A 27,260-nucleotide genomic window follows, 5' to 3' on the forward strand; every position below is an offset into this window, starting at 1 on the left:
ATCCCTCTCCATGGCCTTGCACCCCCGGCACGATACCAGGTAAGTTATTGACTGCATTCCGCACGCTGTGCGTCACACCCTACGATTGTTCTGTAACTGCCATGTGCACTTACTTCCTAATCCCCTCACACGTCTCACCCCGCCCTCCACCCCCACCCCCAACCCGGCACCCAGCCATGTGTTGTGAGCTCCACTCTCTCTCTCTCTCTCTCTCCTTTGTTCGTTTATTTTGTTTTTTGTTTATTTATTTTTAATATATATTTTATTGATTTTTTACAGAGAGGAAGGGAGAGGGAGAGAGAGCCAGAAACATCGATGAGAGAAAAACAACCGTCAGCTGCTTCCTGCACCCCCCCACTGGGGATGTGCCCGTAACCAAGGTACGTGCCCTTGACCAGAATTGAACCTGGGACCCTTCAGTTCGCAGGCCGACGCTCCGTCCACTGAGCCAAACCAGCTAGGGCTATTTTGTTTTTTAGATGCCACATGTAAGTGAAATCATATAGTATATATTTTTCTCTGACTTCACTTGGCATAATACTGTCTAGGTTTATCCATACTGTCGCAGATAGTAAGGTTGTTTTTTTTTTTTTTTAAGTATATATAAATATTGTTGAAAGTATTACATATGTCCCCTTTTTTCCCTCATTGACCCCCCTCCAGCCCGCCCCTGAAGATTTTTTTAAATATATAGTTTTAGCTAAAACTGGTTTGCTCAGTGGATAGAGTGTCAGCCTGTGGACTGAAGGGTCCCGGGTTCGATTCCAGTCAAGGGCATGTACCTTGGTTGCAGGCATATCCCCACTGGGGATTGTGCAGGAGGCAGCTGAATGATGTTTCTCTCTCATTGATATTTCTAGCTCTATTCCTTTCCCTTCCTCTCTGTAATATATATATTTAGCCCTGACCAGTTTGGCTCCGTGGATAGAGCGTCGGCCTGCAGACTAAAGGGTCCCAGGTTCCATTCCAGTCAAGGGCATGTACCTTGGTTGCAGGGACATCCCCAAGGGAGCATGGAGGGGTGTAGGAGGCAGCTGATAAATGTTTCTCTCTCATCAATGTTTCTAACTATCCATCTTCCTTCCTCTCTAAAAAATTAATAAAATATATTTTAATATATATATATATTTATTAATTTCAAAGAGGAAGGGAGAGGGAGAGATATAGAAACATCAAAGATGAGAGTAATTGATTGGCTGCCTCCTGCACACCCCCTCCTGGGGAATAGGTTCACAACCAGGCATGTGCCTTGACTGGAAATTGAACTGTGACCTGGTTCATAGGTTGATGCTCAACCACTGAGCCACGCCAACTGGGCCATTTGGGTTTCGATTAGAGCATTTAATCCATTTACATCTCATAGGTACGTAGTTGTTGCCATTTTCTTTTTTTTCCTAGTCCTTAATTGAGGGTATTTTTCTATCGATTTTTAGAAAGAGTAGAAGGGAGGGAGGGAGAGAGAAAACACGCACACATTGACCTGTAAGAGTGACCTGCCAATTGGTTACCTCCCACATGCACTCTGACTGGGGCTGGGGACAGAACCTGCAACGCAGGCATGTGCCCTGACCGGGAACCGAACTGTGACCTTCTGGTTCATAGGTCAATGTTCAGCCACTGAGCACTGCTGGCCAGGCCCTTTGGGAAGTTCTTATCTCGCCTTCAGTTCTAAACAATAGCCTTGTGGGGTAGAGGAATCTGGGTTGTAGGTTCTTGCTTCGTTGAGTATTTTGTGCCAATCCCTCTGCTGGACCACCCTTTTCCAGTGACTGTGGCCCAGGCAGGGTCATGATAGACATATTTCTGCCCCCAAGGAGTAGCCACTTAGATGGGGGCTCAAGACACACAGAAATTCTTCCGCCGGAAAGGCTTGACAATCCCACACCCCCTGGTTCTGCAGGAGCACACAGAGGAGAGAGAGCAGGGCGCTCGGTCAGACAGGCAGGCCGCTGCGCCGCCTCCTGTGTCGCCGGCTGCAGTGCAAGGGAGGCAGCGTCCCTGATAAAGCCCCAGGACTGTGGACTGTGGTCTCCGCTCCGGAGGGATCCGCGACTAAGGCTCCCTGCACCCACAGCCGAAGGGAGGAGCTGAATTCTCCTTATCTCTGTTCCCAGAACCATGTCTCCCCGCTGTGTGGGGGAGAGTGGGCTTGGAGAGCCACAGCCTGCGGTCAGGGGCGGGGAGGAGAGGGAGCTCCGTGCCCAGCTGACCAAAGGCCGTCCGTGCTTGGCTGCAGGCAGACGTTGCTCTGGGTCTTCAGCATCCTGTCCTGAAGGCCAGTGTCCTGGCCCCAGTGCGAGGCACTGACCTCCTGTCTGACCCTCCTACACTCCATGGGAGGTTTCCACTGCGCAGGGAGTGGTGGGGAGCAGCTGGTAGACAGCTGGGGAGTGTAGCTGTCATCTCTGTTTGTTTCTAATTTTTATTTATTGGTGTGTGTGTGTGTGTGTGTGTGTGTTTTATTTTTTATTTTTTATTTTATTGATTTTTTTACAGAAAGGAAGGGAGAGAGAGAGAGCTAGAAACGTCAATGAGAGAGAAACATCGACCAGCTGCCTCTTGCACACCCCCCACCAGGGATGTGCCCACAACCAATGTACATGCCCTTGGGGAAGCAAGAGGGAGAGAGAGAGAAGGAACACTGACTTCTTGCTACTTATGCGTGCATTGGTTGCTTCTCATATGTACCCTGAATGGGGATTCAACTCGCAACCGTAGTGTATCCAGGAGACGCTCTAACCACCTTAGCCACCCAGCCAGGGCCTTCACCTCGGCGTGGGAAAGGGGCATCTTTCCAAAACATGTCCTTGGGCCGACGGTCTATAAACAAACCAGCCAGTCCCCGTGATGGGTGCGGGGAATGAGTTCTCTGGTCCGCGGACATGGGAGCTCCGAGGCGGAGACAGCTGGGGGCTGCGGAAGTCCCCCCACACCCAACCCCGGCTGGGGCCGCAGGACGGGCCGAGCCTCCTGGGCAGGACCCTCTCCTGTCTCCCAGGGCCCAGCAGGACTTGCATGTGGGCCTGAAGGAGGGGTGACGGCGGGCGGAAGAAAAAGACCACGTCCCACTCCCCACTCCCTCTGCGTCCCACTCTCCGGCCTTCTCGGCTGCCTGGCCTGTGGTATTTCTGCAGGAACCTCCTGGGTGCGGGCTGTGGTGCCAGGGGCTCTGGGTCCGGCCCAGGAAAGATTCCCAAGACTCTGATTTCCACCACCCATGGCCCAAGGCCCAGGATTTGCAGGCCTGGCCGCTGGAGCGCCAGGGGGCAGGAGGCCAACGCTGGAGGGCAGCCAGCATCGCCCAGGCTCCTGCTGCCCGCCCTGGGGGAGGGAGGCGGTGGCTGTCCCTGCAGGGAAGCGGCTTCTGCAGAACCTGAGAACTGCAGGGGGGGAGGAGGGATGCATGAGAGTGGGGGGGTGCTCACTGGAGAGGGTGGTTTTTTTTCTCAAAATGCAGCAAGCCGGTTCTGTGGGGACAGAAAGGGTGTGGGAAATCTATGGGAGACCTCGGCCGCCTGACAGCCTTCCCCTGGTCTAACCCCACGCCAGCCCTGGACCTGGCCTCCGAACCAGCACGGTGAAACGGGCCACTGGGTCTCACCAGATTGTCTGCGGAATCTCCCCGCGTGGTTCTCGGCCGCGTTGGCTCAGGGTCCCCGTGAACACTGTGCAGTACGATGTCCATGTGCCTTCACCACGTGCTCGCAGGGGAAAGGGTGCTCCAGCCATCGGTCCGTCCAGGGGTGCCGCAGGACGGGTCCCAGGGCCAGTAAAAAGTGGGGGCCGCGTACCACGTGTCCAGTACGGAGGCAGGCGTCCTAGATCAGGCGAACAGACGAAAAGAATGTCCTGTCCCTCCTACTTGACAGCGATGTCTGCAAACAGCTCAGACGGCCACGTTTGGGTTTAGAACTCGCCACCCATAGCTCCCCAGCCCTCGGCCCGCCCTCCTCTTGTTCCTATTTTCTCCCCTCTCCCTACTTTGCACTAGTGAGGGGCCAGGCATGCCCACAAGTGGACCCTCAGCTCCATCCCTACCCCGGGACCGTTCCTGGCACCTGTGGGGGCCAAGTGTGCACCATCACGGAGGGGTCTGCTCGCCTGAGGACACTCAGACCCTGGAAGTGGGCTTGAGCTATCTGGGCCGAAAATGCCAGAGTCCAAAACAGTGCTTTTGATGAGTGACCAGCAGTTTTTTTTTTTTTTTTATCCTCACCTGAGAATATATATATATATTATTTCAGAGAAGAAAGAGGGAGAGAGAGACAGAAACATCAATGATGAGAGAGAATCATTGGTTGGCTGCCTCCTGCACACCCCCTACTGGGAATGGAGTCCAAACCCGGGTATGTGCCCTGACTGGGAATCGAACAGTGATCCCTAGTTCATAAGTTGACACTTAACCACTGAACCATGCTGGCTGGGCTAAGGATATTTTCTCCGTTGCTTTTCAGAGAGAGTAGAAGGGAGGAAAGGAGAGGGAGAGAGTAACCTTTCTTACCTAAGAGTCCAAGAGTGGCAGGAGACTTTTGGAATACAGACCCTTGGACTGTGAGGAGTTCTAGCACCATTTATCAAGAAGTCCAAAGTTGCTTATGCAATACCATGATACTAGGCCTTCACTGGGTGTGGCCAAGGATAGACAAGTGAATAAAAGGCATAATATTCATAAATGGGAAAATCTGTGTCCAACAGAAGTGCTTGACTGTTAACGTAGCCCCTTACACAGGGAAGTACAGGCTCTCTGCTCCTAAGACACCCAGCCCTGTGGGGGGGCTGCTGGCATCTCTTGCCTGGTCCCAGCTGGAGCTGCTGTGGGTCACATGTCAGCCGCAGCGGGTGACTCATCCTGTGTCTGTCACCTCTTGACTGGTTGTGTGAGTGCGGGCTCTAATTACCGGCACCCGCACTGGGAATCCAGCCATAGCCTGGTTCATAGGTCAACGCCTAAGCACTGAGCCACACCGGCTGGGCTCATGTGCTATTTTTTGCCATTTGTATATATATATTTTTGAAATATTTAAATCTTTATCCTTTTTTTTTTTTTTTTGGTCTTTTTATTTTTAGTTGTAAGAGTTCTTTTTTAAAAATATATATATTTTATTGATTTTGTACAGAGGAAGGGAGAGATAGAGAGTTAGAATCATCAATGAGAGTCATCAATCAGCTGCCTCTTGCACACCCCCTACTGGGGATATGCCCGCAACCAAGGTACATGCCCTTGACCGGAATTGAACCTGGGACCCTTCAGTCCCCAAGCCGACGCTCTATCCATTGAGCCAAACCAATCTCGGCTAGTTGTAAGAGTTCTTTATGTGTTCTGGATACCGGCCCTTTGTCAGACATATGATTTACAAATATTTTCTCCCATTGTGTGCATTGTCATTGCACTCCTGATGGTATCCTGATGAAGTCCAGCTTATTTATTTTTTCTTTTGTTGCTTGGGCCAGGTGCCATAATTAAGGAACTATTGCCCAATCCAGGGTCATGTAGGTTTACCCACCCCTTTGTTTTCTCCTAATTTTATAGTTTCAGCTCTGAAATGTAGATCTTTCCTCTATTTTTTTAGTTAATTTTTGTGTGCAATGTGAGATAAGGATCTAACTTCATTCTTTTCATATGTGAATATCCAGTTGTGTTCTTAACAATTTTTGAAAGTATAAAGGGGTCTTTCTTGTTTTTAATCCTCAGCTGAGGATATTTTTTCATTGATTTTTATCTTTAAAAATATATATTTAAGCAAAACAAAACAAACAAAAAAACAAACCCAAAGTAGTCAAAACTCATAGAGACAGATCGTAGAATAGCGGTGTCCAGAGGCTGGGAGAAGACAGGAATGGGTGTCATGGTTTCATAGGTTTGGAATTTCAGTTTTGCAAGATAAAAAGAATTCTGGAGATGGATATAGTGTGATGGTTGCAATGGACTACAACTCTCTATCCTTCTCCCTTCCTCTCTGTAAAAAAAAAAAAAATCATAATATATTTTATTTATTTTTAACAGAGAGGAAGGGAGAGGGACAGAGAGCTAAAAACATTGATGAGAGAGAAATATCAGCCACCTCCTGCACACCCTCCACTGGGGATGTGCCCAAAACCAAGGTACATGCCCTTGACCAGAATCGAACCCGGGACCTTTCAGTCCGCAGGCCGACCCTCTATCCACTGAGCCAAATTGGTTAGGGCGATTTTTATCTTTTCTTAAAAAATGCTTTTACTGCTGAAACCAGTTTGGCTCAGTGGATAGAGCATCGACCTGTGGACTGAAGGGTCCCAGGTTCGATTCTGGTCAAGGGCATGTACCTTGGTTGCGGGCACATCCCCAGTGAGGGTGTGCAAGAGGCAGCTGATCGACGATTCTCTCTTATTGATGTTTCTAACTCTCTAGCCCTCTCTCTTCCTCTCTGTAAAAAAAAAAAAAAAAAAAAAAAAAAAAAAAAAAAAAGTTTTTACTTATTTTAGAGAGAGAGGAAGGGAGAGGGAAAGAGAGAAACATCCATTGGCTACATCCTGCAAGCCCCCCTACTAGGATCCATTGATTTTTAAAGAGAGTAGGAGGGAAGGGAGGGGAAGAGAGAGAGAGAGAGAGAGAGAGACAGTTGATGAATGCTTCTCTCTCATTGATGTTTTTAACTCTCTAACTCTCTCGCTTCCTCTCTGTAAAAATCAATAAAATATATTTTTAAAAAAGTAAATGCAAATATATTAGTAATTCAGTTAAATATAAAGAACAAAATGACCTAATTAAAAGACAAAGACTTGCAGAAATTCATAAAAGATAAAGCTCAATTGGCCCTGGCCGGTGGCTCAGTGGTTAGTGCCTGGGTTTCGGGCACATCCCCAGTGGGGGGTGTGCAGGAAGCTCCTGGTGTCCATTCCTGGGAGCTTCCCAGGCAGAGCACAGGGTGGAGAGGCCATGGAGGAGGAGACAGGAAATGTCTAACAAGAGAACCAAACGCTGATGGGAAGCTCTGTCTTTGGATAGGACTGTTTGCTGGGGAAATCCCCATGTCCCTGGATCTTTAGGTCTCTCCTCTTGGGCTGGTCAGACTTCCCAGAGGAGACGATACCAATCTCCTTCTAAGAGGAAAGAGACCTGGCCCCCCGGTGTCCTGGCTGCGGGCCTCAGCAGGAGCATTAGCGCACACACAGCCAGTCCTCTGTTTTATTTTATTATTTAAAATATATATATTTTATTGATTTTTTTACAGAGAGGAAGAGAGAGAGATAGAGAGCCAGAACCATTGATGAGAGAAAAACATCAATCAGTTGCCTCCTGCACCCCCCCCACTGGGGATGTGCCCGCAATCCAGGCACATGCCCCTGACCAGAATCGAACCCGGGACCCTTCAGTCTGCAGGCCAACACTCTGTCCACTGAGCCACACTAGTTTTGGCCACTCCTCTATTTCAGAAACCACGCCCAGGCTCTCCGATGGGCACGGTGACCTCCGGGTGAACGCAGACTATCTGGAGAAGGCATTCCGACCAGGCTGTGAGGTGTCCGGAGTGGGTTATACTTAGCTCTGGAGGCCCCGGGGTTGGGGTGGGAGCTGACACCCGAGGTCTAGCGGTCGAGGCGTTTGTCAGGTTTATTATCCATGTAGGTCTCCGTGTTCTCTTGCTTCCTATGTGATGACTCAAAAGGGTGTGTGGGAGCGAGCAGTAAATCATGAAGCGCTGGGCTGGGGTGTGTTATGTTTCCAACGCAGCCGGAATCTTCCTGTGTTTGTGTCTACTGCTCACACTGCTGCTTCTGTTTGGAATTTTCTCTGTCGTCTCTCTCCTCTCAGCCTTTGAGGTCCAGCTCAGCAGCCACTCCACCATGAACCTGCTGCCCTCAAACGGGATGGGAATTGCCAAACTCTCAACCCTTTAATGATGGTCATTTTCCCCCCTCTCACTTCCTGTCTATATGAGTCAAGGTTCTCCAGAGAAACAGAACCAGTAGGTCTATGTATATGAGTGGATGTGTATAGTCTATACATGTACATAATAAATCTCTTTACATATATATACACATTTATTATGATATTATTAGAGGCCTGATGCACCAAATTCGAGCGAGGGGCTCGGCCCTCACAGCCTTGGCTGGCCCTCGCACCCCTGGCTGCCTCTGCCGCCCCTTGCAGCCCCAACTTCATCCGGAAGGTGGTCTGGACGGTCATCCGGCTGTTTGGTCTACTAGTAATTAGCATATTTGCTCTTTGTTATATAGGATGTATTATAACATATAATAGAGGTTTATTATAAGGAATTGGCTCATGTGATCATGGGGGCTGTCAAACCCCAAGATCTGTAGGGTGAGCGGGCAAGCTGGAGGCCCAGGGGAGTCGGTGGTGTAATTCTCCCAAATCTGAAGGCCAGGCGGCCCAATGGTGCAGCTCCAGCCTGAGGACCTGCAGGCTGAGGGCCCAGAAGAGCTGATGCTTCAAGTCCAAAGGCAGGACAACGTCCACTCCGAGGACCATCAGGCAACTCTCCTGCTCTGATGAGTAACGCTGCTGTGCACTTGGTGTGCAAATGTCTGCCAGTCCCTGTTTCAATTTTTTTTAAAATATATTTTTTATTGATTTTTTACAGAGAGGAGGAGAGAGGGATAGAGAGCTAGAAACTTCGATGAAAGAGAAACATCAACCAGCTGCCTCCTGCCCACCCCCTACTGGGGATGTGCCTTGACCAGAATCGAACCTGGGACCCTTGAGTCCACAGGCTGACGCTCTATCCACTGAGCCGCACAAGTTAGGGCTGTTTTCAATTTTTTTTTTTTAATTTAATTTAATGGATTCTTAGAGAAGAAGGGAGAGGGAGAGAGAAACATCCATGGGCTACCTCCTGCCCGCTCCCTGTAGGGATGAGCCCACAACTGGTGCTGTTTTAAACATTTGTGCACAGGTTTTTGTGTACAAGTATTCATTCCTCTTGAAGTCTCTGGGTCATGTGGTAACTCCATGTTTAATCGTTTGAGAAACTTCCAGGATATTTTCCAAAGTGGCCGCACCAGCTTGCATTCTCACCAGCAGCGCATGAGGGCTCCGGTTTCCTCACATTCTTGCCAATACCTATTATTTTCTGACTTGAAATTCCAGCACACTCAAAAGCTTTAAATCTCTATGCAATAGTAAAATTATGTTTGACATGATCCATTTTATGGGCCAGAAAAGTGTATGTTATATCTAGGAAAGAGACTCATGGAAATGGTCAGCATAAAGAAGGTTTTTCCCTTGGAGGGAAATTCCAGTTAACAGGAAAAAAAAAGTATAAGTAATAAATAACATCTACTTTCTTCTCTACTCCATGGGATGGGTGAGGTACCCACACATATAGAGGATTATTTATTTTTAAAATATATTTTATTGATTCTAGAGAAGAAGGAAGAGAGAGAGAGAGCGAGAGAGAGAAACATCAATGATGAGAGAGAATAATTGATTGGCTGCTTCCTGCACGCCCTCTACTGGGGACCGAGCCTACAACCCAGGCATGTGCCCTTGGCCGGAATTGAACCTGGGACCCTTCAGTCCGCAGGCTGATGCTCTATCCACTGAGCCAAACCAGCTAGGTGTCTACAGAGGATTATTATCTGGCTGACATTTACTGAGCACTTACCGGTGCGCGCCTGCGCTAAGTACTTCAGTCGGTTTTCTCAGGGAATCCTCATAGTAACCCTGTGCGGTAGAAACTCTTACTATTCCTGTTTTACAGAAGAGGAAAACGCTATTTAGAGAAATAGGTTTTAGAGCTTGTCCAGGGTTCTCAGTGAGGCCACTGGGCAGAGCTGGATTTAAAACAAGGCAGTGTGTGCCAGGACTAGTTTGGCTCAGTGAATAGAGCGTCAGTCTGCGGACTGAAAGGTCCTGGGTTCGATTCCGAGCAAGGGCATGTACCTTGGTTGCGGGCACATCCCCAGTAGGGGATGTGCAAGAGGCAGCTGATGGATGATTCTTTCTCATCGATTTTTCTAACTCTCTATCCCTCTCTCTTCCTCTCTGTGAAAAATCAATAAAATATATATATATTTTCCCAATATGGTTGGAAAAGTTTTAAAACGAGGCAGTGTGGCTCAGCAGTCTGCTTAGACAGGTGTGTCACCTCTCCTGTGGCTATGCACATAGGAGCGCCTGCTGAAGAGCCCGCTGACAGGCAAATGGAGCCAGTGGTCAGCGATGGGAAGGGCGGTTATTAGTCAGCCCTCAGTCTGCCAGCAGCCCGAGTGCAAGGCAGCCTCGGCGGGGAAGTGCGAGAACAGACGCACGGAGTCCAAGTTTAGAATATTTTCCAGGAAAGATGAAATGGCAGATGGGAGATTACTGTTGACAGCTGGCGATAACCTGGCTGGAACTGCTAAGTCAACTGGCAAATGGTTCTTTCATCAGAACACGGCAGAACCCAGGAGCCAGAAGGGGCCTCAAAGAGTGGCGAATGAGCAAGTTCTAGGGCAGCCTGTTCATTTTATGGGTGATATAATTCGCTATAACTAAAAAACATATTCAGATGGACTCTTCTGTCTTTTAGAGGATATATTTTGGGAAAATTTTCTTATTTACATTTATTTAACACTCATATAGGACTACCATGAGTTGGGTATGTTATTGATTTTTTTTTTTACAGAGAGGAAGGGAGAGGGATAGTTGGAAACATTGAAAGAGAAACACTAATCAGCTGCCTCCTGCACAATCCCTACTGGGGATGTGCCTGCAACCAAGGTACATGCCCTTGACTGGCATCGAACCTGGGACCTCCAAGTCTGCAGGCCAATGCTCTATCCACTGAGCCAAACCGGTTTCGGCTTGTGATACATTTTTTTTAAAAATGTGGTAAAATATACATAATGTAAAATGTACCATTTGACTATTTATCAGAGTACAGTTCAGTAGTGATAAGTATATTTACATAGTTGTATTCCATTGCAACCATCACATCTCCAGAATTCTTTTTATCTTGCAAAACTGAAATTCCAAACCTATGAAACCATGACACCCATTCCTGTCTTCTCCCAGCCTCTGGACACCGCTATTCTACGATCTGTCTCTATGAGTTTTGACTACTTTGGGTTGTTTTTGTTTTTGTTTTGCTTAAATATATTTTTATTGATTTCAAAGAGGAAGGGAGAGAGAGAGAAAGATAGAAACATCAACGATGAGAGAGAATCATTGATCGGCTGCCTGCTGCACACTCCCTGTTGGGGATCGAGCCCACAACCCAGGCATGTACCCTTAACCGGGAATCCGAATGTGACCTCCTGGTTCATAGGTCAATGCTCAATCACTGAGCCACACTGGCCAGGCTACTGTGGTTTTTCGTACAAGCAGCATTATACAATATTTTGTCTTTTTTGTGTCTGGCTTATTTCACTTAACACAATGTCATTAAGGATCATTCAGACTGTAGTATGTGTCAGAATTGCCCCCCTTTTTAAGGTCGAAAATATCACATTTTGTTTATTCACTCGTCCATAGATGGAAACTTGGGTTGCTTCCATCTTTTGGCGGTTATGTATAATACCGCTATTGATACAGGGCACTCAATGGTCCAGGCTATCTGTCACTATTTGAGCCAAAGTAAGCCGAGACAAAGTTGAATCATATAAGAGTGTTTATTCTGGCAGTGTGGCGAGAGCAGCAGGTCATCTGGTAAATTCTGCTCTAACACCTCCTATAGCCAGCTGATTATATCAGGATGAAAGCTGCCTGCAAGGGAGAGGTGTGTGTGTGTGTGTGTGTGTGTGTGTGTGAGGATAATGGCTGCAGGGTCTGTGGTCTCCCTGTAGGATCTTGAAGTCCATAAGGAGGATAACAGGTCAACGTGGTTACTTTTCAAAGGTGTTAAAACTCAGCTTGGAAGGCTCCTGGGAGGGGAGGATGGTCAGCATTCCTGAGCGGAGGCAAAGCCTGGAGGGGGTCAGGGTCCAGACACAAATCAAAGCAGGTCCTGTCCTTTGTTTGCAACACATCTTTTCTTTGCTGAGCACTGGACCCATCCGGAGGGGCCCCAGGCTCTCTTATCTTTTTACAGCTCTGTTTTTCTTCTTGCAGCACATCCTCCGACCAGGGGTCTGTAAGAAAAACGTCTTATCTGCAGCGAGTCATCATTAAACAACCGTGGTCCTGCCCCCTTTTCTCTGTGCACATGGGTGTACCCATTCTGTTTGAGTTCCTGCTTTCTTTTTAATTTTTACTTATTTTTTGAGATATATTTTACTCGATTTCAGAGAGGAAGAGGGAGAGGGAGAGAAAGAAACATCAATAATGAGAATCATTGATCGGCTTGCCTCCTGTAGGCCCCCCGACTAGGGGTTGAGCCCACAATCCAGGCATGAGCGCTGACCGGAATCGAACTGTGACCTCCTGGTTCATAGGTTGAGCCACGCTGGCTGGAATGAGTTCCTCGTTTCAATTTCTTTTTTTGTATATATCTATCCAGAAAAGGAATTGTTAGGTCACAAGGTAATTCTGTATTTAATCCTAATTGTGCTTTTAAGCAGTCATGAAATCATAGCACTATGAATAGTATAAGGAGAGAAGGAATGTTATAACCCCTTTCTGAAAATGGGGCTAAAAATCCCTGCTCTGGGGGGGACGCAGCTGGTGATGTGACGGGGACAGGGAACAGAAAACGGACTGAGCTCCGTGGCAGGTGGTGACGGGGTGAGCCTGACCGCGGTTTGGCCGGAGCTGGGGGTGTCCTCCCCTGTGACCGTGGAGAAGTCTCCCCAGGCAGGGGGCCCTGGCCCTGCCTGGGTCTTGATTCTGTGGGGGTGTCAGTGGCCTAGGTCACTGAGTTCTGCCCGTCAGAGGGGTCCCCTTGCTATACCTCAGTTGGGTCACAGACTGTCCACAGCCTCTTGGGCTGTGGAGAAAGGGGAGGGGAAGGATTCAGGGAAAAAAGAGCACCTTCCAGGAATTATTGATAAGTCAGGGCCAGAGGCCAGGGGAGAGATATCTGCTGGGCAGCCCACCCCCGTGCACTTTTTAGGATTATCATCATTATCATCACCACAAAGGGCATTGTTTTAAAACCTCCTGGTTGAGATTTTAAAACAGTCACCCATGGCCCACGCCTGAGGGTGGGCGCAGGGCAGGAATTGAAAAGAAATCCCTCTTGAGTCAGTCTATCTGGGATCTTGACTTCCTGTCATTAGCGGCCCTGTGTCATCTTTGGCATATCACCTTTTGAGGCTGGACGGAGGAACGGCAGATGATAAGTGAGTGCCTTTTGAATTCACAGCAATCTATGAATTTATTCTGGGGCTCCCAGTTGACCTTCTGACTGGCACACTTTAAGAAGCTTTATCTCTTCTGGTCAAAGGCGGGAGAGGACTTGCTTTCTGGGAAGGATCTGATGGGAGCTGAGCGGGTCCCGAGCTGCCCCCTCTAGGGGTGACCGAAGGCAACTGCAGGAACACACACGGGTTGAAGGGAGAGGGCTCGGGAGGCCCAAGTAGGGGGCGACCGGAATGGCAGGTTCTGCTCCTCTCCCCTCTCCCCTCCTGGCCCCTGTAATGGGGCAGCCAGCTGTCCTTGTCCTGTGTCCACTGCACCCTCCCCCAGCGCAGGCTCCGGGCCAGGAGCCAGGCCTCGCTTCAGAGCTGCCGCTGACCAGTTGTGCAACTCAGACAAGTCGCTTTGCTTCTCTGAGCCCCCGTGCACTTATCTGACAAAGGGAGCCGGCATCTCCCAGCCCCAGGGGGAAGACGTTCAAAGGAGACGGTGTCTGAAAGCACTGGTTCCGGGCAGAGGTGCCCCTGGAAGCCCTCCCTGCTCCTTCCCCCGGGGGGCCGGAACCCCGGCCCTGCCTGGCTGGCTCTCAGTTCTGTGTGCTGGCGACTCGCTCTCCCTGTCCCCATCTTGGGGCTCTTGACAAATCGAGACAGGCCCGAATCCTCTCGCCTTCCTGAGTCGAGAAGCCAGACGAGGGACCGAGTGACCCCAGGATGCACGCAGGGCAGGCCGCACACCGTCCAGGTATGTTGGCTCCTCTCCCTTGTCGGTGCCTTCCGTCATAAACGCCGGAATGCGGCCGCCTGGATTTTGAAACGCCACTGAGTGTGGAGTTCAAGTGGCCTTTGACGGAGGTCAGAGGGTCCTCGCTCGGCCTACCCTGGGGAGGTCACGTCTCCCAGATGAAGGCCCTCCTCGCTCTGCAGCGGGGGCAGAGATGGACGTGATGGTGTGGCAGGGAAGACAGGGCGGTGGACCAAGCCGGGGGTGGTGGTGGTGGTGGTGGTGGTGGTGGTGGTGGTGGTTTTGAGGGAGCACAGGGCCCAGCCACCTAACCTGGCCTTGTGGATGAGCGGTGGGACTCCAGGGAAGGAGGGAGGAGACGGGAACCTGAGTCTTAGGTGTGAGGAGGCTGCAGGACAAACGAGGGGATTGCTGGCAGAGGGAATAGCTTGAAACATAGGCACGGAGGTGAGAAGCCATAGATAATGGGAACATAATTATATTATGAGGCTGAGAGAAAAGAAGACGGGCCAGATCTTCCCATGGGAACCATAACGTCCGTCCTTTGCATATTGCTGCTCTCATATTAGAACATTGAGCAACGGAGCCCGGCCGCCATGGCTCAGTGGTTGAGCATCGACCTATGAACCAGGAGCTCACGATGTGATTCCTGGTCAGGGCACGTGTCCTGGTTGTCGGCTCGGATACCCTGTGGGGGGCATGCGGGAGGCAGCTGATCAATGATTCTCTCGCATCATCGATGCTTCTATCTTTCCCTCTCCCTTCCTCTCTGAAAACAATTAAAAAATATTTTTCAAAAATCGGGCCATACTGGGGACTGAAGGGTCCCAGGTTTTATTCATGTAAAGAGTGTGTACCTTGGTTGCGGGCACATCCCCAGTAGGGGGTGTGCAGGAGGCAGCTGATCGATGTTTCTTTCTCTATCATCGGTGTTTCTAACTCTCTACCCCTCTCCCTTCCTCTCTTAAAAATAAATAAATAAAAAATGGGGCAATAGAGGCACAGAGAGTTTAAATAACATGCCCAAGTCACACTGCCAGCGGCAGAGCTGGGAGGGAACTTGACCTGTCTGACTCCGGTACAGTCACCCCACCTGGATTAGAGACAGGAGGCCCCCTTTGCTGGGGCCGCCATGTGGGGTCTAAGACTTGGGCTTCCACACTCCTCTCTGAGCAGAAGGCTCCCTGCGGCCTCTGGTTTCGGGCCGGCAGCTTGTTTTCAGGTCTGAATTTTCCACAGACGGGGCCGGGCAGCCACAGCGGGAACCACCTTCCCGCCCAGAAGAGCTGCCGGCCCCCAACACGCCCTTCTCCCCCAGGCCGTGGGTGTGGCTGAAGCAGTTCCTCCCCAATCGGACTCCATCGCGGATGGGTCAGGGCATGTGGCTGGCTCTGCCTGGCACTGCCGAAGGGTGGTTCCCATAGCCAGGCCAGATGTACTGGGTCTGAGAGCCGCGTTTCGGGAGCTCTGCCCCTTCCTTTAAAAAAAAAAATATTTCTAAAAAAAAAAAAATAAATAATAAAATATATATATATATAAATATCTATCTATCTATCTATCTATATATATATTTCTATTGATTTCAGAGAGGAAGGGAGAGGGAGAGAGAGACACACACACCAGTGATGAGAGAGAATCATGGATCGGCTGCCTCCTGCACGCCCCACACTGGAGATGGAGCTCAAAACCCGGGCATGTGCCCTGACTGGGAATTGAACCGTGCCCTCCTGGCTCACTGGTCAATGCTCAACCCCTGAGCCACGCTGGCTCTGTTCCCTCTTGCCAGGTCCTGTCCACGTGGGGGCCCCTCCAGGCCATGCCCGTCCAGCTGCCCCGAAACCCTGGTGTCCTGGGCAGGGCCAGCCTGAAGTCCGAGTGGATGAGTCCGTTGCGATGAGCAGTTCGCTGGTCCGGAAGCTTCTCAGACTAGACCTTATCTCAGCACTTCTCTTTCCCTCCCCGGGAGCTCTCCGGCCACCCTCTCGGCTTCAGGACCCTGGGCAACCTCCGAGGGCCCTTTCCAAGGTCTTCAGGGCTGCTCCTGAAAGCCACTACCAACTTCTAGTTCTCACACCGGGAGGGCGGGTAAGCAGGTTCTGACACCTATGGAGCCCCCATGACCCAGACCATCTCCTGGGCATAGACAGCAAAACATTAAAAAAATCTTTTCGGGTCAGGACCGGTTTGGCTCAGTGGATAGAGCGTTGGCCTGCGAACTCAAGGGTCCTAGGTTTGATTCCGGTCAAGGGCCATGTACCTTGGTTGCAGGCACATCCCCAGTGGGGGTTGTGCAGGAAGCAGCAGGTCGATGTTTCTAGCTTTCTATCCATCTCCCTTCCTCTCTGTAAAAAAATCAATAAAATATATTAAAAAAAATTTCTTTCCGACAGATGCTGAGATAAACCCCAAGACACTCTGAAGAGCAGCCCCAGCGGGCGGAGGCCGTGGTGGAGCGAGGTCCCTGCCGGCCTCCCGCGCCCCCTCTCCGCGGCGCTGCAGCCTGCGGGCCGGAGGCTCGGAGAACCACACCTCCCGCCAACCCACTCCATCCGAATCTCCGGGGCCGAGACTCAGTTTTTAGGTTTTTAGTGGTTTTGGGGGCTCTCCCTCCAGGGGATTCCGGGGGCAGCCACCGGGCCGGACCCCGGCTTCGCAGGAACAGGGGGAGGCGCATCGCCTGCTCCGCGGCTCCCAGGTGCGCCTTTCACAGCGCCATCCCGTCCCCGAAACCAGAAACCAAAAACCACAACCGCGGGGGGTGGCCGAGTCCACAGAGCCGGAAGGAGGTCCCCCAGCCCCCTCTCCCCGGCCCGGCCCCGCGCCCCCGGCCCGGGTCCGCCCCGCGCCCAGGTGCGGCGCCGGCAGGAAGCGCGGCCGGTTGCGCCACCCGCCCGCCCGCTGGGCTTTCGCAAGCGCCGCCGGGGCGCCCGGGGCGCGTTCCTCCGCTGTCCCCGCGTCACGTGCCGGCGGGGGCGCGGCCGGGCGGCGGAGGAGCGAGCGGCGCCGCGGGGCCGCCGGAGCCCCGGAGTGTCCGGAGCCGCCTGGGGGGACGCGGTTCTGCCCGCGGGGCCTGAGCCCGCCCCGCCCCGCGCCCCGCCCCGGGCCCGCCCGCCGCCGCCGCGGCCTCTTAGGCAGATGGCGCGGGGCTAGCCGAGGAGGAGGAGGAGGAGGAGGAAGCATGCTGGCCGCCCGCTGCGCGCTGCTCGCCGCGCTGCTGGCCGCGCCGGCCGCCCCGGGGCGCTGCCCCGCGCGGGGTAAGGGCTCGCGCGCCGGGGGCGCTGGGCGGAGGGCGGAGGGGGGCCGCCGTGGTCACCGCAGGGAGTGGCGGGGCCGGCCGGAGGGACGGAGGGAAGGAGGGAAGGAGGGGCGATGGCGGCGTTTGTCTGTGGCCGGTGAGGTCCCGCGGGCACAGGGTGCGGGCTCCCCGGGGACCAGCGGCTCCGTCGGGGCGGGAGCTCCCGGGTCCCCGCGGCGCCCCGGGTCCTCGGAGCCGCGCGCCCCCGGGGACGGACCGCTCCGTGGCGGGTGTGCCGCCCCAGCGCGGGGCTGGAGGTGTGTGTTCTCAGAACTTTGATTCTTTTTTTTTTTTTAGAACTTTGATTCTTGATTTTCGGCCCCCCCCCCCCCCTTTCCCCAGGGTTCCCAGGAGGCTCTGAGCGCAGACACCCCGGCGGGCGCTCCGGCCGGGGGCGCCCCTCTATCTAACCCTCAGTTTGGGGGCGCACCCGGCCCGGCTCCTCCCGCGGCCCCCCCCTTTCCCCGGCTGTCTGTGTGGGTGACAGTGTCTTGCCAGTGCGGGGACCGCCCTCTTGGGCGCTGAGTCACCACCTCCTGGATGCGTGCACAGGCTCCAGCAGACTCCGGCTCTGCAGGCTGTGTCCGGCCTGGGGTTCCAGCTGAGTGGGGAGGTTGGGGGGGGCAGGGGTTTTGGGGCGTCTTGGGGCTGGCACACCCGGGACTCCTCTTCCAAAGGAGACGGGGGGAGGAGGCGGAGGGCAGGGGGCACTCGGGCTCCTGTGGACTGTCATCTGCCCCTGGCCGCGTGCCGGGTTGCATGTCTAGTCTCTCGTGTCCAGCTGGGTCACGGCTGCGCCAGAGAGTTTATTTTGGGGTCTGAGGGCTTCTTGGAAGACGGAGCGGGACACCCCGGGGCAGCTGCTGCCTCCAGCCGGGAGATAACGCTCTGGGGCTGGAGCCCTGGTGCCTGCAGCTCCCCCGCCTTCTGCATTCTGCATAGCTGTGTGCTCCCTGGGCTGGGAGGTGTACAGTGACAGGGTTCCTTTTCTCGGCACACACTGACAACGCGGGCCTTAAGAGCAGGGCACTGTGGATGAGGCCTCCTGTGCTTCAGGCACGTTTTCTAACCCTCCGCTGGGGCTCCGTACACTCTGTTCCGAAGAGGAGACTGAGGTTCAGAGAGGTTGAGATGGGAAGTTGCCTGGCCCTTTGGATGGAGGCCACCCCCCATCCCCCATGTCCCTGAGCTCCCGGGTGGTAGATCCCCAAGATTCCCAAATGTGGAACTAGCCCAGCAGGAAGAGCTGGGGCGGGGGTTGGGGGCAGGCTAAGCGTCCCCCTGGCTGGCTGAGTGCTGGAGCAGAGGAGGCCAAGGCAGGGAGGTGGAGGCCTGGGCTCGCCCACCACCGTGTCCAAGGGCTGCAAGGCCGGGGCTGAGGCAGCTGTCCGGAGGGAGCAGGGCTCCCCGGCCTCCTCACCCACAGGGTCCCACAGGGTCCCTGTGGCAGGGAAGGCTTCCTGTCACCCCTCAGCGATCGCAGAGCGCCAGGTACGGAGGAGGCAGCCAGTGTCCCGCCCGCTCTCCATTTATTTCCCTGGTGCTCGGGCGGGACGGCCAGGTGGTCTCCAGGCCCGGCCCGGGACCGCCTGTGAATTCGAGGCAGAACCGAGAGCTCGGGGAGGAAGTGAAAGCCCTCCCGGTGTAGAAGGAAAATACTGAGATGTAGCAAACACCCAGCTCCCCTCCCACACCCACGCAGGCTCGGCCCACACGCTTGAGAGTAAAAATAAAGACCTTGTCCAGGAAGTCTGGAGCAAATGACTGAGGTGTCTCTCGCTTTGGAGAAGAGAGGGGCCGAGGTGGAGCCGCGGCTGGGCTGGGTGTGGAGGGGAAATCCACCGGCTTCCCGGACGGCGGGCTCCTGACAGCCAGGGAGGCTGTTCCCCTTGGGGACTGGCAGCTGCCGGCATGTGCTTGGCACTGGGGCTGGACGAGCTGGGCTGAGCTGCTGGGGGTGGAAGGAGGCCTGGACACAGGGGACCCGGGTTCTCCTTCGGCCCTCTGCGGGGCCATGGCACCTAAACTTACCCCTTTGTTGCTCAAAGTCCTGCCTCCGCTCCTGCACTTCCCTTTATGGTAATTTCTTCCCGCCCCAAATGTCTGCCCGCTTCCCTCGCCTGACCCTAGCTGCATCGGTGTTTCTCAAAAGGGTAGTTCTGGGTCTCGTTGCATCAGAATTGGTGTGTGTGTGTGTGTGTGTGTGTGTGTGTAATGGGTGGGTTGAGGGCTTGACAGAAATGCTGGTTCTTGGCTCCAGATTTACCCCAGGGAAGTACCAGGGAGTGTGTCTTGGGGAAATGTCCTTTTCAGCAAAAATCCCTGTGATTGGCCAGCTGGAGGGTGACTGGCAGGTGGTGTGGTTGAGGAACTGAACGGAGGCCCGCCCCCAGGGGGCTTCCAGTCGCCAGGGATCTCTTCCCGCCTTGGCCCCGGCCGTGTTTGGTTATTCGTTGCAGCAAACAGGTATGGAGTCCGAGGAAGGAGGGGCCGTGCGCGCGGGCGGCCAGCCACCCAGACGCCACGCGGAAGGCGCTTGAACTTGACCGTGGCCAGGTGCAGATCCCTGAGAGGGACCGAGGAAGCCCAGCTCCCCGAGTGTCCTGCTCAGCACCAGCTCCCAACGACACACTGTTGGGGTGGCTGCGGACAGAGGAAGCTCCCGGGACTGGGGACCAGGGCCCCGAGCAGCAGGCCTGTTGACCCCGACTGCGTTACCTCATCCTGGCTGGGCGGTAAACAAACCCTCCCTCCCGGGCTGCTTGGGAGGATTGCACAAAGTGGCCCGGGTTCTCTCGGCGGTAAACATGCACCCCGCCCCGCTCCCCCCGTCTCCCCAGGCCTGCAGGCCACCCACCCCCTTGTCACACATCGGGCTTCTCCCCAGCCCGTCTCAAAGGCTGCACCTCGACTCTCACCCAGCGTGGCTCTATCAGTTTCAGTGAATGCAGCCCTGGACGGTTTGGCTCAGCGGAGACAGCGGTGGCCTGTGGACCAGAGGGTCCCGGGTTCTGTTCCGGTCATGTACCTTGCAAACAAGGGCATGTACCTCGGTTGCAGGCTCCTCCTCGCTCGGGCTCTGGTTGGGGCGCATGCGGGAGGCAGCCAGTGGATGTGTTTCTCTCACATCGATGCTCCTCCCGGTCTTTCCCTCTCTCTTCCACTCTCCCTAAAAATGGAAAAATAGCCGAAACCGGTTTGGCTCAGTGGTAGAGCGTCGGTCTGCGGACTGAGGGGTCCCGGGTTCGATTCCGGTCAAGGGCATGTACATTGGTTGCGGGCACATCTCTGGTAGGGGGTGTGCAGGAGGCAGCTGGTCGATGTTTCTCTCTCATAGACATTTCTAGCTCTCTATCCCTCTTTCCTTCTCTCTGTAAAAAATCAATAAAATATATTTTTTTTTTAAAAAAGGAAAAATATTCTTGGGCGAGGATTAAAATTTTTTTTTTTAAATTAATTAAAATGGAGTCAAATGAAAAGGGTAGTTCCTTAGTTGCATTCGCCACGTGTCAAGTGCTCAACAGCACAGGTGACCAGTGGCCTCCGAACTGGTCAGAATAGAGAGAATTTCTGTTACCACAGAACGTTCTCCTGGACAGCCCTGGTCCCCATAGAGCTTCCAGAGGTCTCCTGTTGCGTCTTCCTCTGTCCCTCTCCGGTCCTGCTGCGAGCCTCCACCTGAGCACAGCTCGGCGTGTACGGGTCCTGGCTGAGGCTCCGGAGCCGGACAGACCTCTCTCCCCAAACCCGCGGAGTGGAAACGGTGTGGACGTGGGTGAGGGATCTTCCCGCCCAGAGACTCCGTGTCCCCATCTGGAAAACAAACCATTAGCCCAGTGTTTTTCAACCTTTTTTGGGCAAAGGCACACTTGTTTCATGAAAAAAATCACGAGGCACACCACCATTAGAAAATGTTAAAAAATTTAACTCTGTGCCTACATTGACTATATATAAAGTAATTCTCTTGAATAGGAATCAAATAAACACAAAGAAAGTATTTTATAATTACTTTATTATGAAATATTAAGTAAACAAAATAGTGAAAAATTATAAAATTCTTGTCTGCACCTACGGCACACCAGGCAAAACAGTGGTTGAAAAACGCTGCATTAGCCTTCCTTTCGGGGTGCTTATGAAGATGAAAACGAGCTACTAGCTTGTACAAAAAGTCTCTGGTGCAGAACACGTGCTTACGTAAGGGCAGCTGGTAGTTCATTCATTTGGAAAAACAGTCTCACCTCCTCTGGTGTCCCGGGCACTGTTCTAAGCTCGGGACGCACCGCCGTAAGCAGAGCAGACGGACACCCCTGGCTCGCGGGAGCCTCATTGGCGCGGGGGTGCGAGTTACAGGTGCGGGGTGACTGACGGGTGCGAAGGAGGAAGAACGACGCCAGGGAGGGAGGCGGGAATGTGTGCCGGGCTGAGGACCGGGCTACTGAGGACGGGGCGTGCTGAGCTGACATTTTCCAGGGGGGCGGTGCTCTCACCGAGAACATTGCGTGTGAATGAAGGCCTGTGGAAAGGCAAACATGCTTGGGGGTTAGGCTCTCTCACACAAAGCTCTTCTGAAAGGAAGTGTTGATGGAGCCAGAGGCTCGGCAGGAAAGGGCCAGGGCCCGGGCATGGAGTCTGAGCCACCGCTGTCTGCCGGCCTGGTCCCCGGTGCCTTCGCGCCTCACGTCTGTGGGGGGAAGAAGGGGAGGAGCAGTGGGAAGGACTGGCACTGGCTATCGATCAGAGGGCGGGGGAGGTGAAGCCGGCCGGGTTTGAGACGGTGCAGAGTCCGCGGGGGGAGGAGGGTTTGCTGCTCGGGTCTGGTGGCGGGCGGCGGTCCGGAACGGTCCTGCCGGAGCGAGAACAGAGGCGCCGGCTGTTTCTGTAATGAACGTGGAGATAGCGCCTGGAGCTGGCTCGGGTTCCAGCAGCTCCGGAGAGAGCCGCCCCTGGCTGGTGGTCCTGAGCTTGGTCACTGTTAACTGCGACGGTCTCTCCTGCCGCCCCAGCCGCTGGGGTTTAATTAGGGCCCCTTGTTCCTCCATCCTGGGCAGGAAAATCCCTGCCTCCCCGTACACGCCTGCACCACCCGGGGGCCTGCTGGGTTCCAGAGCCAAGGGCTCCGTGGGGCACGGATGCCTCTGCTCTGTGACTACCTGTTACCATATGCAATGCCAGCTGTCTACACGGAGCTACGCTGGGCTCTTTGCCCCCGTGCTCTCAGAGACCACAGAGGGGATGAGGGGGGTGGGAAGGAGGGACCTGATCTATGCTCTCACACCCCCTGCGGGAGGGGGTGTGAGAGCCATTGCGTACCCGGGGGAAGAAGCTATAGGACGAGCAGGTTTTGTTGGCGGGAAAGAGCAGAGGTCTGTGTTGTTCGTGTTGTAGCTGAGGGGTCTGTTAGAAAACCAGGACTGCCCGGCCGGCGTAGCTCCCTGGTTGAGCGTTGTCCTGTGAACCAGGAGGTCACGGTTTGATTCCCAGTCAGTCAGGAGGGCACATGCCCAGGTTGCGGGCTCGATCCCCGCTACATGACATGCTGGCTCTGGGACGGGCCTGGCTCTCCTCGGCTGTCAGATGGGCAGGTTGACCTGAGTCACCCTTTTTCTTTTTTATAAAGGACTTCCTACATATTCTTACTGATTGATTGATACTTAGAGAGAGAGACACACACTGATTTGTTGTTTCCTTTACGTGGGGAGGCTTGGCCTCATTCCCCTGTGGAGTCAGTTGTGTGTGCCCTGAGCAGGGATTGAACCACACCCTCGGCATGTCCGGATGATGCGCTAACCAGCGGAGCCATCCAGCCAGCGCCGTTAATCTCTCTGAAGGCCCCTCACAGCCTTAGAAGATGACCCTTCGCTCAGCACGGGCGCTGTGAGCCAGCCCCTCTCTGGACCCAAGTTCCGTGTGGTCCCTGTGTAGGCACCCTGCTCTTCTTCTTCTTCTTTTTATTGATTTTTGAGAGAGAGGAGGGGAGGGGGAGAGAGAGAGAATCATCAGTGTGAGCCAGAAACATGAATCAGTTGCCTCCTGTATGCTCCTGATTGGGGATCAGACCTGCAACCTCAGGGTGTACCCCGGTGGGGGGATATCGGACCCACAAGGTTTGGTGCGAAGACAGTGCTCAGGCGGTGGGGCCGCCAGGCGGGCCGGGCTGGGTCCTCTGTGCCCTTCCTCACACCTGCTCCATCCGTGATGTCTCCATTCCTCATTGCTCCCTGGGGCGAGGCGCGGGCGACGGGGTTGGGCTGTTTGCCCTCCTCAGATATCTCTCCCTCTAATTAGTTTATAATCTCTGAGAGGTGATCCAGCCAGACCTACTGGGCCGGAGCCAGCTGATGCTCTCTGATGTGATGGAGGAGGAGGAGGGGGAGGAGGAGGGAGGGGTCACTGTTTTCTCCTGAGGAGTCGGCCACCTGCTGGTCTCTGAGCCGGCGGCCAGCCTTACCTTTCTTTCTGTGGGTCCGCAGAGCCTCCCGGCTCCCTGCCTCCACGGGGCACACAGGCCGTGGATCGGGAGGGGAGGGGAGGGGAGGCTGCCAGGGTAAATACCGACACCGCCAGCTACAAGGCAAATACAAGCAGGCACAGGAGCGCGAACACGCCAGAGGGAGAGGAGCGGCAATCCGGGAGAGGGGAGAGGGGAGAGGGGAGAGGGGCTGGGGGGCTGGGGGGCTGGGGGGCTGGGGGGCTGAGGGGAGAGGGGCTGGGGCGGGCCTGGGGCAGGAGCTGAGTTACTGAACTTGGCGGGGCCACGGCTTTGCCCCTGAGGGCTGGCCTCTCCCTGAAGGCAGAGGAGGGCATTCTGGGGGTTGGGGGGGAGGGAAGGGGTGATCTGGTGAGCCTCGGTGGTGGGGGCACGTTGAAACGAACTAGCCCTCTGAGTGCCTCTGTGGAAGGGAGGGGCGGGGGGTGGGGGGGAGAAAGGTCAAGGGCACCGGGCCCCTGCCCTCCAGATACCCTCCAGATACGGCTCAGAGGACAGGGCTGGAGTCCCTCCCCTGCACCCTCCCACCCCTTTCCACACACCTCAGCCCGGCCTCTGTTCCCAGGCCTCTGGAGGGCGGACAGTGGACAGTGAGAAGAGCAGGGAGGAGAGAGGAACCTGGAAGACAGGGAGAGAGAGAGGGTGGTGGGCAGCCCAGAAAGGGCACCTGAGGGTGGAAGGAACATAGAGTGGCACCTGATCCCCCCCTCCCCCCCAGAGAGAGGCGGGGCCCAGACCCCCCCCCCCCAAGCCTCTGGGTACACCTCCCGCACTAGGGGTGTGACTCCCTCACAAGGGGTGTGACGTGTGACTGACAAGTTCCTTAAGGAACTTCCTAGACTCCCCTTGGCCCGGGGCCAGGCCTCCCTCCGCGGGGCTGTGCTGAGGGGAAGCATGGGCCGGGTATTCAGTGCTAATGACCCGTAATGATTGTTCCTATGATGATTATTGCACAGGAAGCCAGGGCGTGGTGTCAGCCCTTCGCTGGGGAGGCAGGGAGAGGGGATGGACCCTGGGAACGGGTCCCAGGCCCCAGGCCCCGCGGCACCAGATTCTGCACGTGTTTCCCGGGGATTCTCAGCAGCTGCCCCCTTTGTCTTTCCTTCCCTGTGACCCCTTCCCTGTGCTGCCGGCGGCCTGGCCGGCCGGTGGGACCCGCGTCTCCGCTCAGAAACCGGGCAGGGGGGTCGCAGGCGGGCGCTGAGCCTGGCCCCGGGCTGGCAGCTGCGCGGCTTACATAACGGGGCGGCCGGGAGCGGCTTGTTTTCGCCGGCAGGGGCGGCCCCACGCCGGGCGAGGTTGAGAAATCGGTCGCCCGGGTGCGTGTTTTTCTCCGGCTGTGGGCGTTGCATGTCACCTCGGAGAGGGGGAGAAGCAGAGAACAGCCACCTGGCGCAGGGCCGGAACGAGGAAGGCCCCCCCTTGAGAGGTGTCGCAGGGAGAGGGGTTATGTGGCTCCAGGCTGGGGGGTGGTGTAGGTCACCAGGGGTGAGGAGGACCTAAACTCTCCTCCCCTCAGAGCACGGAGGCGGAGGCGAGGGAGGGCGTGGGGATTCCTCTCCCCGCAGCTCTCCTGGGAGAGGAGGAGCGATTGTTTGTCCGAGGGCAGAGGGGTGACCTGGCTGTCATTCCTCTCCAAGAGTCATCAACTGTTAGAAGAATCAATTAAGGTGACCAGACGTCCCGCTTTTGGTGGGACAGTCCCGCTTTTTATCCATTTGTCCCACATCCCGCAGCAAAAACCGGGGCTTTTTTAAAACGCCGTGGGACGCGGGACAAATGGTTTAAAAGCGGGACGTCTGGCCACCTTAGAATAAATCCACAGATTAATTACGTGTCTTCAGGTGCGGCTGTTGTCTGAGATAAACACACACACACACACACACACACACGTGCACACACACACACGCACATGCACACGCACACGCACACGCATGCTTCCTGTCCTTGGAAGCCCGTGCTCTGTGTGGTGAGATGCTGGACTTCAGGAATGGGGCAGCAGGGAGCACCTGGCCGTCGCCTCCCGGAGACCGTGCCTCCCGGAGACCGTGCCCCACGGAGAAGGCGAATGGGTCTGACGCGCCCAGGGCTGCCCGAGTCACTGACCGGACGGGACCGGGCATGGAACCCGGGTCTCCGGACCACACGGGGTGTTTCCTCTCCGCGCACCTGCCTGGCACGTGCAGAGACGTACTTTATGTTAAACGACAAATCCAGACAGGCTGTGCCGGCGGGAACATCACCCCTGGACAGGACCAGGGACCGGCCCTCCCGGCCTCACTGGGCGGTGCCCTCTTCACAGAATGCCATTCCCGTGGCTCTGGCGCTCCAGCTCCCGTAAAGGCCCAGCTCAGACCCCTTCCCTGGGGTCCACGGCTCCCTCCCACCCCCTTGGGAGGGTGCCTCTCTCTCCGCCCCCCGGATGTCGGAGTTCTCTCAGGGTGGCCCGTGCTATCGGGAGTTTTACGCTCTCCGGAGTTTGTGCAGGTTAGAGACCAGGGCGGGGAAGCAGGACAGGTGTGCCGGGCGTGGCAGATGTTCGGTGACCGCTGGTTCTCGCTCCCGGACTGGGGATTTCTGGCCTTGGACGTACCTGAGGAGTGCACAGAAAATCTCGAATTCTTGCGACAGGCACAGGCTTGCAGCCCTGGCCTCAGAAGACCGAGCAGCCAACTGCTCCAGCTCGAATGCTGAACGGCGTGCTCTTTGCTGAATGCCAGGCCGGCCGGGCCCGCCCCTCCCCGCTGCGCCCCTGCAGCCCCGGCTGGGAGGGGGAGCGGGGCTGGGCGCCGGTGTGGGGCGCAGGCAGGTGCTCTCGGCAGCGCTCCCCTCCCCTGCGGCCCGCTGTGCCCCCTCTCTGGCCGGGGGGCCTATGTTGGGAGGGCTCTGGCAGGTGGGGAGGAATGGTGACCTTCTGTGCACCAGGGGGTCAGGCCAGACGCGCTGACGCTGCAAGGGTGCGTGTGTGTGTGTGTGTGTGTGTGTGTGTGTGTGTGTGAGTGAGACAGACAGACAGACAGACACTACTCTCTGTCCGGGAAGGTGCTCAGAAAAGTCCACCCTCACCCCATCCCTCTTCCCTGGTGCCCATGCTGCTGTGTCCCATCTCCTTCCCCACCCTCCACCCTCACTCTCTGCCCTCTCCCCTAGACAGAATAACTTGGACAGACCTGGCTAGGTTTTTTTGTTTTTGTTTTTAATATATATAATATATTAAGAGTAATAGAGCCGAAACCGGTTTGGCTCAGTGGCTAGAGCATCGGCCTGCGGACTGAAAGGTCCCTGGTTCGATTCCGGTCAAGGGCATGTACCTTGGTTGCGGGCACATCCCCAGTAGGGGGTGTGCGGGAGGCAGCTGATCGATGTCTCTCTCTCATCGATGTTTCTAACTCTCTTTCCCTCTGTCTTCTTCTCTGTAAAAAAAAATCAATAAAATATATTTTTTAAAAAAGAGTAATACAAACAACTTATAGAAAATTCAAAAGCTACAGGAGGATGAAAAGAAAGCCCTCTTCTGG

At 54.7% G+C, this 27,260-nt stretch overlaps 1 protein-coding gene across 2 annotated transcripts in view; it reads left to right on the forward strand.

Annotated features, from left to right (window-relative positions):
• Window positions 1-17,043: 17,043 nt before the first annotated feature.
• Window positions 17,044-27,260, forward strand: part of IL6R (interleukin 6 receptor) — a 42,475-nt gene continuing 32,258 nt past the window's right edge. The window contains exon 1 of one of the 2 annotated variants that reach the window (XM_084866832.1): window positions 17,044-17,214. In XM_084866832.1, coding sequence (XP_084722958.1) covers window positions 17,139-17,214 — 76 coding nt within the window. In that variant the 5' untranslated portion in view covers window positions 17,044-17,138. The remainder of the gene's footprint in view (window positions 17,215-27,260) is intronic. The other variant, XM_084866833.1, reaches the window with a different exon arrangement.

The sequence above is a fragment of the Pipistrellus hanaki genome (genome assembly GCF_964339955.1).
Source record: "Pipistrellus hanaki genome assembly, chromosome: 18".
Taxonomy (NCBI): domain Eukaryota; kingdom Metazoa; phylum Chordata; class Mammalia; order Chiroptera; family Vespertilionidae; genus Pipistrellus; species Pipistrellus hanaki.